Source organism: Pelophylax lessonae (genome assembly GCF_965119305.1).
Source record: "Pelophylax lessonae genome assembly, chromosome: 1".
Classification (NCBI taxonomy): Eukaryota; Metazoa; Chordata; class Amphibia; order Anura; family Ranidae; genus Pelophylax; species Pelophylax lessonae.
The window spans coordinates 651,168,676-651,182,819 of NC_138768.1; the positions used below are offsets into that span (position 1 = coordinate 651,168,676).

The following is a 14,144-nucleotide window of genomic DNA, read 5'->3' on the forward strand; positions in this document are numbered from 1 at the left end:
CCGCATTGAGTCACATCCTTACCCTCCTTGGGGATCAAGGAGATATGGGCCCGAAGCGTGTAAACAGGCATCCGGTGCCCATCCTTCAGGGAATTGAGTGCCGTAGTTAAAAAAGGGGAGAGAATGTCAAAGAAAGTATTATAATAAAGAGGGGTGAGACCATCGGGACCCAGGGCCTTTGCCTTTTTTGGGCTTGGAGTTGGCCAGTGCCACCCCCAGTTCCTTGACTGAGATAGGTGTCTCGAGCTCTGCACTCACCTCCGGGGAGAGGGAGGGCATACCCGAGGCAGAAATGTAGGCCCAGCCCAAGAAAAAGAAGATAGTAGAAAAAAGAGGGGGAGAAGGGCAGCGAGGAACGAGGAAGGGAAAGAAGGGTAAAAGACCAAAAGAAGAAGAGTAAGGAGGGGGACAAGAGAGGGGTAGTCTAGAGAAAAAAAAAACAATGGATCCCCAAGCGGGAGTCAAGAAAAAACACCCGAACGGGGAGCCCCCCTAATAGGGGGTCACTGTAAGTAAGTAGGAGATAATGATGGAGATGCATGGAACACAAGACCGGGGGAACAGGTCTATTGCAAGTGAGATAACACCAACATAGTATAACTGCAGAGCAACATATCAAAAGAAAGACACACATGCATTACATTTGGGAGCTGGGTGACTCTGAGCGGTGGAAAAATAATAAAACAGAACTGTAGGCCAGGCGACCGCCTCGATGCCCCAGAGCAAAAAAGGCCCAAGGGCAGCAGGGGGGGGGGGGGGGGCGCAAGAAAGTGAGAGCCAGCTTCCTTTATTATGTTCCCAAAGAATTTTTTAAGTTCACTATCTACAGAAGCAGTGTACCTGGATCGGTGCAAAAAAAGAAGTTCAATGCCATCCCTGGGGTTTAAAAGGTCAGGGGATCCATAGGAAATGAGCATTGATGATAACACAAAATGTTATAGAGGTCAGAGTCTAAACATTCAGAATGAATATAGCACAGACTGAAACACAGTGATAAGAGCTTAGAATATTGTAGCACAGGGGTGTCAAACTCAATTTCACTGTGGACCACATCAGCATTAAGGTTGCTCTCAAAGGACCAGTTGTATCTGTAAGACTAGATGTCTAGAGCACCCAATTACCCTCTACATCAGATGTCAAGAGTCATCCACCATCTCTTAAATCACAGCGCACCCCCTTACCTTGTGCTGCTATTGGGGGATGTCTAATGCCCACCATACACAAAGAGAGGAGGAGAGGCTGTGCTCCCTGTAGCAGGGCTCCTGTTTTAGAAGATGTTAGATCAATGCTGCTGCTGGGGGCAAACAGAAACTGCAGCGTCTGGAGAAGAACCAGAGGAGGACTGGAGTCTGCTGATTGCTGAGACCAGGGCAGGTGGAGACGGGGGGAGGGTGGGGTGTTGCAGCTGCACGCAGGACCTGGTGGAGGAGTTCTGCCCTCCTCCCTGCTGCTGACTTCTAAGACAAGGTGGGAGTGGAAACGAGGGGGGTGCTGCAGCTGCAGGGGAGGTGTAAGGGCCATGTGAAATGGCCTGGCGGGCCGGAATCAACCTGCAGGTCTTGTGTTTGACACGTGTTATAGCATATTTAATGAGAGGCAGTAGAGGTGCAGTTCAAACTCCCCAAACTATATCAAATTTGAAGGCCATAGCCCTATTGGAATATGTAGCTTTGTAAAAGGGCAGTGCTTTTTTAGAAGTAAGGCAGAGGCCTTCTTCCAGGACAAAATAATCAGTTTCCTAGCATAATAAAGCTAAGCCTGAGCAAAGTATAAATAGCTAACATGCTGTAGTGTCCACTAAACCAAGAGAGTAGGGATTGACCGATTATCGGCAATGCTGATATATCGGGGGTCGATATGTACTTTCCCCGATATATCGGAATCGGCCACTGAGGTTACCAATATTGCCGATATTTCGGGAAAGTGCTTGTACAGTGATGCCTGCAGCTAGAGGCATCACCCCGGTACCGTTGTCCATAGCCGACGGTCGGCTGTCTTTTAATGACAACAGATGCGGCTGAGAAGCCGCTCGGCTGTCATTACAAGGAGCGGGAGGGGACGTCTTCCCCCCTCATCAGAGCCGCATTCGGCTCTGATCGGTCTCCATGTAAAAAACCTGGAAGTGATGTATTGACATCACCTCCGGGTACTTGGCTGCAAATTCAAAAAAAATGTGAGCATTCAAAACAGCCAAACTTGGCGTTATGAATGCTTTTAAGTGCAGAGGAGGGGTTTGGGGTCTTTTAGACACCCAGATCCCTCCACAATAGTACCTGTGAAAAATGTCCAAAAATATCAGCCAATATCGGCCGATACCGATATCCGATGACCAAAATATCGGTATCGGCACTAAAAAAACGATATCGGTCGATCACTACAAGAAAGCATACCTTAGTGGAAGGAATGAGAGGGATAGTAGTAATTTATAATGGATCAGGTGATCTCTAGCTGATGCCAGTCTTGTGAAAGGAGCTTCCCGCAATTAGTCCCAATCATCATAATCTCATCAAGTCAAGGACATCAGCTACCGACCCTGCTCTGCAGACCTGCAGCAATCTACCAGGCTCTGGAAGCAGTCACTTATAAAGAGTAGACAATGGCTTAGCGAAATCATCATCTCTTAACATAAATTCCAATCTAGTTGGCTGAAGGGAGAACTGGATAGTTCCAAATTGAATTTGAAAAGCCTGAACTGTAGATAGTAAGAGGTGGGAGTTAGGCAGCTGGTTTGAAGCCTTCAGCTCATCAAAGGACAGCAGAGCTCATTTATGCACAACATCTTGTAACTTCTTGATACCAAAGTTGGTCCATAAGAAAGAATTCGAATAGTTGTAGAAATGGGGTAGGCTGGGTTTCTTCCATAATGGAGAATCTGGAGAAATAGAGGTAATGCCACCAGACTCTATCCTATGGACAGCTTTTCACACTCTAATCACTGATCAATAGGAACAGGTTTGATTATGTGGGGATCCTGATAGGATTTTTATTCCCCCAAAAATCTTTGCTGAACCCAATCCAGTCGAAAAACTATTAACAAAAAAGTGGGCTATATTCCTTTGGCTGAAACAAAAGAGGAGGGAAGGGCTAGACAGTGCCACTGCTCTAGCATAGTATGTCAATGTAAGGCTTTATTAAAACAATGTAAAAAGATCCTACTCACAAAAGTAGATGCATTGGGAGAAATTAAGGACAAAACTGTGCACTGCTGTCAGTGCACTATCCCAGGCCGCACAGGGGATAAGCCCCTAACCGCATACGGATCGCTGGAAGTGTGCCGATTCTTCCTATATGCTGTGCCACCACCTAATGTCCCAGTGCCAATAGGTCCACCACACCAATGACATCACCGAGGGATCCAGGTCACAACAGGTTGTTGTGGTATTCCCTTGGTTGACGCTGCTGTCTCTTGCCTAAACAAACATCTCACTGTAATCAAATCAATGTTAATAGATTCCAGAAGGAGCTAGAATAATACTAGAAATTCAAAGCATGAAGTGTTAAAGTTCATTAAAAAGTCAGTGCAAAAGTTCCACACATGATATAACTGGAAATAGCTGTGTTGCAATCATGCAGGAAAGATGATATTATCCCACTCCACAAGCAATCACCTTAAGTACTCACCCTATGTGAATCTCACTCACCAAGTGGTTATGCCTCATGTATAAAAGCTTGTCAAAAATCGCTCAGAATGCACCACCACTTCTGAAAAGTCTTCCCAAACACTTAAATGAATGATAATCCGATGGTTCCTCAGATATTAGGCAAAGAAAGGGGAACTCGCATAGTGTATTACCATAAAAACACTAACATTTTTTTAAACATCCAATAACTACTCACAAACCTAAAGATGTCAAAGGCATATAATATATCCCAGCTGATCACTTAGCAGTGCAATTGGCTGTCCCGCACATCTTCAGCAACACCTCCAGGATAATGTGTAGTGTCAATACAGATTACCATGCAGCTGCATCTTGACGCAGTGTTTCATCCACTGTTTTTTTTTCAAAGGGACACTTTGTTTTCAATGATTTTTATTGAATATTTTATGAAAAAGAACATGAAAAGTACAAAGATTGTCATCGTTAACATAGGCGTATCAGTCCCAATTATCCCATCGCAATCACAAAATAAAAAGCAGAGAAAAAAAAAAAAAAAGAAAAATGAACAAACGGCTTAAACTGCCACTGTGCGCTGTCACCTGGGAAAAGCGAAAAGCCTTTAAACTGTCCAACATGAAGCAAGATAACATTAACCAAAAGCAAGTATTAGTGGATACAAGCAACAAATTATCACGAGCAATAGGGGCTAGAAATGTGGAAAACAATAATAACAAAACCCCCGCAGTATCAGCCTCCTATTCAGCCCATCACCATGTCCCGACACCAGGGCAGCTAATGGAAGCACACTGAGGTATCATAATTGGGAATGCTCGAGTGGGCTTTCATGACACATCAAAAAAGTCAAAGAGATAGAAGTAATAAATAGCAGGAAATAAGAAAGGGAAAAGAAGAAAGAAGAGGAGGAGAGAAGAGGAGGACCCCGCCCCACGTCCCCGATACCCCCACGGCGCAGCTCCCGCTAATCACTACCAGTAAGGTAGCGGAGCCACGGTTCCCACACTTTATCAAACCGTTTCATTTTATCATTCAGCATAGCCGACATACGTTAATTGAGCATAATCCAGGTAAGTTTATGTCAGAGCTGCTCGAATGGCAGGACCGGAGACCTCCAAGATCGTGCTATCGTTATTTTCGGCGGCCGAAAAAATAAATGTAATGAGCCTTTTCTGCGCCCTCGTGGCGGTGTCCATCCCCAGACCCAACAAAGCCTGTTGTGGGGATTTGGTCAGGTTAATTTGCATAAGGGTGTATATAAAATTATACACCCTTATCCAATAGCGGCGTACCTTGGGGCATTGCCACCATATGTGGAACATGGTTCCTTCCTGACCACAGCCGCAAAAGCACAAAGAAGATGCTCCAGGTACAAATTTCGAAATTCGCGTCTGTACCATACAGAGGGACACTTTGAAAAAAAGAAAATATATATATATATATATATATATCACAGGATAAAGCGCTATGTCAAAACAAAAACAAGACATTCTAAGAATGGTGGAGGTGCCAAGTAAGTGAACCCATCCTCTGTGTGTAGAGGGGAAGCCACTTGACAGAACGCAAAAGAGCAGACTACTACTCTTGTAACTTACAGCATCACCAGTGGCCATCTGGATGTCAAATATACATACTTACAGCAACTTAAGCTGGCCTAATGCTCAGCTTTAATGCACATTCATTTGAATAGGCTGCAAACTGACCTACAAAAGTAAGGGCTTGTTGCTACCATGGGTTTGAGACAAATCCTGTAGGTTCAAGATTTGCAGTCCCAGCAAATATATGTACAGATTCACCCATGAGAGTTGTTTCAAATCAATATAGCATTGCATAGGCTTTGAACAATGGCTAACAGGCTTAGAGGGCCAATAAAGGGCTTTTTGTTTAAGCCTCTCGCTATTAAAAGGGGGCCATAGAGCAGCCTTAGCGTTAGTGAACTGGAAGCTGTTGCAGGGAAAGCATATGAAAAAATTACAAACACAATCATTTTTAGCTGCTGTCCTGCAAAGATTTTTTTGCTGCAAGGCTTTCCTTTAAAAAGTTGGCTTTTGTTTCAGAGGTGATATTTTTATAATGTCCAAGCATTCATTTGTTACTGACCATCCGTTTTTGGAGATGCCTTTTGTTTGCAGCATGCCGCTACATCATTTCAAAGTAAAAAAAAGTTAAAGTGTTACTAAACCCAGGACCCTGCATTCACTATATCTGGTCTCCCACAGTACACAGAACATGGAAATGCAATTATTTTAGTAAATATTATCTGCTAAATACCTTTTCTCATCAGCAGTATATAGGAGTGTCCAGCTGAGCACTGGTTAAATATTGTAGGAGGAGTTTTCATTCTGCTTTGACTGTTTTATGAGGCTGCATGGCCCCTGATCCTCTGTCTGGACAGTGGTGATTGACCCTGTGCTGATCACATGCACCCTCCCAAAAAAAAAAAAAGAACTCTCCAGCAATACACACCAAAGGGAACATGTGCAGAGTTTGCCTCCAAGGCTCTGTTCTACCAGGATCAAACAGCCTTTTTACACAATGCAGAGGATTACCCCTTAGGTTCCACAGTGAGTACAAGTATTCTTTACTGCACATACAGACTGATTTTACTGTTGTGGGTTTAGTAACACTTTAAGTGCAAGCACAGTGTGCACCTAAATTATGTCACATAGCACTGACATTTACTGCACCCCCCTCCCCATAGGTAAAACTATGTAAACTCAACAAAACAAGTGCTAATGCTACCAATCTTCTAGAGGAGTGTTAACGTTTTTAGGTGTCAACATCAAACTTTGACAGGACCTAAGAATTATTGAGGCTTATTAACTAAAGTAGCGTTTCAGGTACTTTACCAATTATACTCACAGATCTGAAATTTGCAAATGATCACCAAGCTCTTCTTTCACATCATGAACAAGACACTGGACCATGTTTCTTGTCACTTTTCTGCTGTCATCTTCCAGCTGCACTTGGTGCCTTATCCACTGCCAGACCTAGAACAACCAGGAAATTAGAATTGCTTGCCCTGTCCGCTGCTAGATCTAGAGCAGTAAGGAAATTAGGATTGCTTATCCAGTGCAAAAGCTAGGAAAACCAATGCTTTTCAATGTTGCTTTTTTGCTTACATCTTCCCTTTTGCAGTGTTGAATATGTAAGATTAGGCAGGTGACACTTCCTCCATGTTCCTCTCATTGTGGGTACCAAGTAAGGATCACATAGGAGGTCTACCCCAAGGTGGGTTCTTCTGGGCTATGCTAGGCACTTTAGATAGGATCACTGCATTGCACATGGGGTACCTTTGCTGGAACAGATAAGTACTTTGAGTAAACTCTCTCGAAGTACTGAACACCACCACGGTAACTTAGGAGGGGCATGCAGAACCCTTGCCCTTTCCACCAATCCAGCGTATCACCACTACCTCACTCCCTGTAACAGTATGGATCCCTGCCATGCACCTAGCACTGACTCCATGCATGCACTCGCTTAACTCAGATCTGCTCCCATTGCTATGGCAGACGGATAGCTGCAGAAGGAGTGCTGACAGTATCTCCCTCACTGCAAGAGGCTATCTCATCTGTCACATGTACACAATTACAACAGGCTGCTAGAGAAATTCTGGTTACCCTTGGTAACCATTTTATCTTCACACTGTATAAACTCTTGTACCATTATCTTCATACCGCAAGGTGTTTTATGATCTAAGCTATAACTATGAGTGATGATTACTTGCATTACACCCCTTTAGTAACTTCAGACCAGGCAAGAACAAAATTTCAAATGCTTTACTTGAATAAATTAACACAATGACATACACAGACAACAGTCCAAAATAAAGTGCAAGTTTTAAATGGGAACAAATAGAAATGTGCGAGAAGTTTTAGCATGACTTTTATATGGACTGCCAGGGAAAAAGATGACTGACGGCTACAGTGCAGCAGGCTAGTTCTTGGAGGGCGTCTATTGCTGTCCCCCGGCGAATGCGCTTCTAGCGTGCCCACTGGGGCACGCATCTTGAAGTGTCTGTGAGTGCTGGGTCCAGTTACAGCCGCCCTTTACCATGTGATCCCTCCGCCCAATGACGGAGAAATCACTGTCAACAAACCGCCATCGTGCAGTTCAGCTTTTCTACTCACACTGATACAGCATGTGGGGAGAGCAGCATGAGTCTGTTTTATTTTTATGTGCCCTCAGTGCCATCACAGTGCCCTTTATGGCCCGTACACACGATCCGAAAAATCGGATGAAAAATAACACTTGTGAAAAGATCGGACGATAATCTGATCGTTAGTACACAGCTTACGAGAGGCGATCACGACAGTTCGCCCGATATTATCCGGTCGTGCAAGCATAAAAATTTTGATCGTATTATAACACATCGTACGATAATCGTATTATCAGTATGTTGTTCGTCCGAAAAAAATGGTGAGCAGTAGACAGCGCATGAGCAGTAGACATCATTTCCCCTCACACGCTACAGCGTGGTTACGCATACCGGAAGCTTTTGAATAATCGTCCGAGAAAATTCGTATCGTAAGTAACCTCTCCTATTTGCGAATATACAGTAATTGAGAGTTCCTAGCAACCAAACAAAAATGGACGGGAAGGTCGTCCGATTTTTGGATCGTGTGTACTGGGCATAAGTGTCACTACAGTGTCATCTGTGCCATCAGTGTGCCACTACAGTACAATCATTCCCCTGCAGTGCCACTACAGTGCTATCAGTGTCCTACAGTGCCCCTCAATGAGTGCTTATTAGTGCCATCAGTGCCATTAGTGAGTACTTATGGGGCTCATCGGGGTCCTACAGTGCCATCAGTAAGTGCTCTTCAGTACCACCCTGTCAGTGGATCCTCATCAATGCCCGTCAGTGCCATAAAAATGTGTAAAAAATGCATTAAAAAATGTGGTTTAATTTTCTTTCCACATTTTCCAAAAACTTTTGGGAAAAAATTATGACATGTTCAAAAGACTCATAATGCCTCATAGAATATATGTCGGGTGTTTGCTTTCCAAAATGCAATAATTTTGTGGGCGTTTCTATTGGTGCTCCAGTGCCTTTAAAAGTGTGATAGGTAGTCAAGAAATTAGATGTGTAATATACAGTTTGGTCCTAGAACACCTGACGGTGCTTCCTGCATGTTGGGCCTCTCTATGTGGTTAGGCTGTGAAAAAGTCCCACACGTGGTATCGCCATACTCAGGAGGAGTAGCAGAATGTATTTTGGGGTGTAGTTGCAAGAATGCATATGGCAAGTGAGAAAAATAACCTGTTAATTGCACAATTTTGTGAAAAAAAAATCTTCTTCCTAAATACCTTGGAATGTCTACTTTCTAAGAAGGTGTCGTTTTAGGGGGTATTTGTAGTTTCCTGGCTTGTTAGTGTCACAAATAATGAGATAAGTCGTCAGTACTTTAGGTGTGATCAATTTTCAATGATTGGCACCCTAGCTTATAGACTCTATAACCTTCACAAATAATATACACTGATTTTAGTTATTTTTACCTAAGATATGTAGCAGTATAACTTTTGGCCAAAACTTTTGAAGAAAAAATACTAATTTCCAAAATTTATGACAGAAACAAAGAAAAATGCATTTTTTTTAACAAAAATGTTGGTCTTTTTTTATTTAAAGCACAAAAAATAAGAAACACAGTGGCGATCCCATCCTGCACTGTATAAGTGCTTGTAGGAAACAAAGTCTCTAAATACCTTTTTGTGAAGTAGCTTCAGACCAGACACATGACTCCTGGCCGCTCTGATAAAATCCAGGGCTACAGCAGGAGGGGCGATCACGTGACTCCCGACTGATGTCAGAGGGAGAGCTTGACCCCTCCTGCTGTAGCCCTGGATCGTAATAGCAGAGCGGCCAGGAGTCATGTGACCGGCCTGAAGAGACTTGTCAAAATGGTATTTAGAGGCTTCATTTTTTACAAACAGTGCAGGATGGGAGCTTGAAAGAGAGGGGCTGGCAGCAAAGCAAAATTTGGGGTTACAAACCCTTTAATACTTACCTACTCCCCCTTGGAATGAAGAAAGTTAGCCCTGTTTAAACTAAGTTCAGACTTAAATCTTACAAAGCATTGAGAATGCTCTCTCTCTTCTGCCCAACCCCATGTTCAGAGCTTTATGCCTGAGCTGCCAATCACCAGCACTTTTACATAGAAACAAACAGACTGAGTCAGATGCCCCAATACCTGAAAGTGCTGAGCATATCAATTCACTTTCCAAAGTGAGCATGGGGGTGGAAGGGATGTAAGTAAAGTTAATGCATTTGCTGGTGATAACCCTTGCTTATTAGTGTACAGCCATTTACTGCAATGGGAGGCTGTATGCTACACCTGTGGATTTTATGCACCAACTATTTACGCTCCATGCATGATATATGCCCTCTTGCGGGCATGTGAATAAAGCCAAATTTTGGGCAACAGAAAAAAAAAATTTTGCAGTGGGTCTCCCTGCACTGCAAGGGTAAAGCCTTTTTAGGTCCAGGGGCTGAGAAACAAGCTGTATAAACCTTGTATGCTGACATCATCACATACAATGCAGGGCTAATAGTCCTGCATTGTATGCAATGGCCTGCCCACATCAGAGAAAAGAGTGCTACTAGCTGGGGAATGGGGAGAAAAAGGTACTAATTATAGCCTTTTCCTTTACTTTTCCTTTTTTCCTCTACTCACTAGAGCAGGGATATGCAAACTGTGGCCCTCCAGCTGTTACAAAACTACAAGTCCCATCATGCCTCTGCCTCTGGGTGCCATGCTTGTGGCTGACAGAGTCTTGCTATGCCTCATGGGACTTGTAGTTCTGCAACATCTGGAGGGCCACCATTTGCATATCCCTGCACTAGAGTAAAGAATATAACCCTTGCATTTTGCAGGGAGAGGAGGCCCACTGTAAGGATATATTTTTCCCAGATTCCAGTTTTACAGGTTAAAGTTGTGTTCATTTTAAAGTCTAGGTGTTAAGGGTTACATTTCAAGGTCAGGTTAATAGTTTTGTTAGTTAAACGGTGAAGGTTAAGAGTAAATCCACCCAAAGCAAAACCTTTTTTGGATAAAATTAAAACATAAAAGAAGAAAAGGAGTAGGGAATAGTAAAAACCCCTGTCATATTTTGTGCGATTGAGAACATTCCTTTCACTTACTGTCCTGTAGATACACAAGGACAAAACAGGAATCATGCCAGAGTGAGAGGAAACCTCCTCTTACACAGCTGTTACCAGATAAAGTGTAAGAGGTTTGAAATGTAAGACCGCACTCTGGTTGGTATTTGTTGAAATCAAAAATTGTTTCCTTTATTTCTCAAAGTAAAAGCATACACACTGTGGTTATGAGTAAGCGACTAGGAATGTCGTGAAACGCGTCAACCTAACACGTCTGCTTGTTCACTGTCTGTCTGCTTTTACTTTGAGGAATAAAGGAAACAATTTTGATTTCAACAAATACCAACCAGAGTGCGGTCTTACATTTCAAACCTCTCATGTTTCTGGACAACGGATCCGACCTGCACCAGGTTTGAGACACACACCTGAGCGGCTTCACCTCTTTGTTTCTCACCAGATAAAGTGTATCCATTGGAAAGATATCCCCTTTGTTCCAGTATTGGTGACAACTATCAAAATTTGAATTTACTTTTTCATCACTTACAGTCCTGGTCACCAGTATAACTAGTGAGGGTGATTCTTCCTAGTGGGGACACAAGCAGAAATAAAATTCCACCTTTTTTTTTTTTTTTTTTTTAGTCCCTCATGGCCTTATCCAGAACAAAGAAAGAATGGCTTTAGATACACTTTACATGAGTTTACAAACATTAAGCCTTTTTCCTGCCAAAACTATGTTTCCAGGAGGAAATGCGTTTGGGTCAGACAGCAAAGCGTCCATGGCATGGAGGCCTAATATGAGAAGACCTTGCCATGTAGCAACATTGAAGCAGAGGTTGCTTGTGAACAGGTTTTTACGTTTTAGCTTGAAAATACCCAATCTTCCCCTGTTCCCCTCATAAAATTACTATTTCCAGAGAAACTGGAACTTAAAATCAAACAACAATTTTATTACAATCACTATTTAGATTCTTCAAACTAGTGTAACTAGATCACCTCCTGTGCAAGGTTGACTGCACCTGGTTTAGTGTTTTGGAAAATCGTTGGAAAATCAAATTTGAGCAAGTTAATGAAACATAATGGATGGTGTGGAAATATACTACATTATACCAATTAGTTGTACTGTCAATGATATTGAATATTTGAAGGGAGGCTTAATATAAAATGTCCCACTCCAAGGACATACTTGATAAACATTGGGTTTTCAAAATGGTGCATAGTTTAGTAATGCTATTTTGCCATTAAATAAGCCCCAAGTTTAAGACATATGCATTAAAATACCTGAGATCGGGATATTTCAGCTGTGGCAGAATCCTCAACTTTTCCTTTGTAGAAGAAATGTCCTTCACCTGAAATAAAAAAACACATAGATCAAATATATGTGAACATATATACGCAAATGTAAATCAATTCTGTTTCTGTTCTATGCAAATATTGTTTTTCTGCAACAAAAATACAGGTATGGATCAGGATCATGCTAAGATAGTATCTAGATATTATATGGCCCTGGCTTCATGTACTTCTCATCTGGTGGAGTGAGCCAAGGCTCGTTGGTCTGCTATTGTACCGGAGTTGTCAGATGAGCAGTGAGGCGAGGTGCTTTCTACCTATTTATCTACAGTTATCACCTCTACTGATCGAATGATTCTATTACGTTATTTACATCAGACATATTATACTCTTGAACGTTTATTTTGTATGCAGTAGAGAGACTGTCATAAATGTCAGTTGGTGGAAGGTACTTTCTTCCACATGGTTCGGGAGTGTTCCAAAGTGAGGCCTTTATAGTCTCAGGTAACAGAGCTCATAGCTGACAACTTCGGCTTTCCTAACCTATGTAACCCCTTTTTAGGTCTTTTGGAAATTATTGAGGATAAGGAGATGGGTAGTGCTACAAAATTGTTTCTCAGACTAATTTTTTTACGTCTGCAAGCTTATTGCTGGATGTGGATTCATGAGGAGTCCTTAACCTTAGGGATGTAGAGGAGATTAGTTAATATTGATCTTCCGCTCTACAGGATAATGTATAAAGCTTGTGGTTGTCCCAAAAAATATCTGAAGTTTTGGTTTCATTGGGTTGACTTTACTGCAATTCTGGAGAACGAACCAGCTGCTTGAGTGCTCCGGGGAGGGGATGGTGAGGTAACAAAGACATTTACAGTAGTTGGAATGTAGTAATGGTGGTCTCACACATTGTAAACAATCAAATATTCCTTATATTTGTTTTGTTTTTTGTCTATGTTTTTTTTTTTTTGGGTTAAACTTTTAAAAGCTTACTAGACTAAGAGGTAGATGCTTGTCATAAGCCTCTAGCCTGGGGGTGGTTGTTGACCGTCAATGTAATGAAATATTGTGTAAGCATCTCTTGCCGCAATAACTGTTCCTGTGATTTAATTTACATTAACAATGACTATATTTTGTCATTTGTAATTTTTTGCACCTTCCGATGTCTAGTAATAAAATTTCTAAAAAAAAAATACAGGTATGGAAAACTTGGAAAAGATGAATGACAAATGAAAGTAACAGAAAACAAAATAAATAAAAAAAAAAACAGAAAATAGTATAACATTTCCATTCAAGTTAAGCAATATTTTACATGACTGGAGACAAGTACATGTAACAAAGCTGATATGTACAAAACTTTGAGTTTTATAGGACATATAGTATCTCACAAAAGTGAGTACACCCCTCACATTTTTGTAAATATTTTATTATACCTTTTAATGTGACAACACTTTGCTACAATGTAAAGAAGTGAGTGTACAGCTTGTATAACAGTGTAAGTTTGCTGTCCCCTCAAAATAACTCAACACACAGCCATTAATGGCAACAAAAGGGAGTACACACCTAAGTGAAAATGTCCTAATTGGGCCCAAATTGTCAATATTTTGTGTGGCCACCATTATTTCCCAGCACTGCCTTAACCCTCTTGGGCATAGAGTTCACCAGAGCTCCACAGGTTGCCACTGGAGTCCTCTTCCACTCCTCCATGACGACATCACAGAGCTGGTGGATGTTAAAGACTTTGTGCTCCTCCACCTTCCATTTAAGGATGCTGCGCAGATGCTCAAAATGGTTTAGGTCTGGAGAAATGCATGGCCAGTCCATCACCTTTACCTTCAGCTTCTTTAGCAAGGCAGTGGTTGTCTTTGAGGTGTGTTTGGGGTCGTTAACATGTTGGAATACTGCCCCGTGGCCCAGTCTCTGAAGGGAGGGGATCATGCTCTGCTTCAGTATGTCACAGTACATGTTGGCATTTATGGTTCCCTCAATCAACTGTAGCTCCCCAGTGTCAGCAGCACTCATGCAGCCCCAGACCATGACACTCCCACCAATGCTTGACTGTAGGCAAGACACACTTGTCTTTGTACTCCTTACCTGGTTGCCGCCACACACACACACACGCCATTTGAACCAAATAAGTTTATCGTGGT

At 42.2% G+C, this 14,144-nt stretch overlaps 1 protein-coding gene across 1 annotated transcript in view; it reads right to left on the minus strand.

Moving 5' to 3' along the window:
• LOC309544735 (uncharacterized protein) overlaps window positions 1-14,144 on the minus strand; it is a 66,191-nt gene that overhangs the window by 16,740 nt on the left and 35,307 nt on the right. Inside the window, exons 13-14 of the mRNA XM_082243712.1 lie at window positions 11,992-12,059; window positions 6,477-6,604 (exon numbers count right to left, since the gene is read on the minus strand). Of these exons, the coding sequence (XP_082099838.1) occupies window positions 6,477-6,604; window positions 11,992-12,059 (196 nt within the window). The remainder of the gene's footprint in view (window positions 1-6,476; window positions 6,605-11,991; window positions 12,060-14,144) is intronic.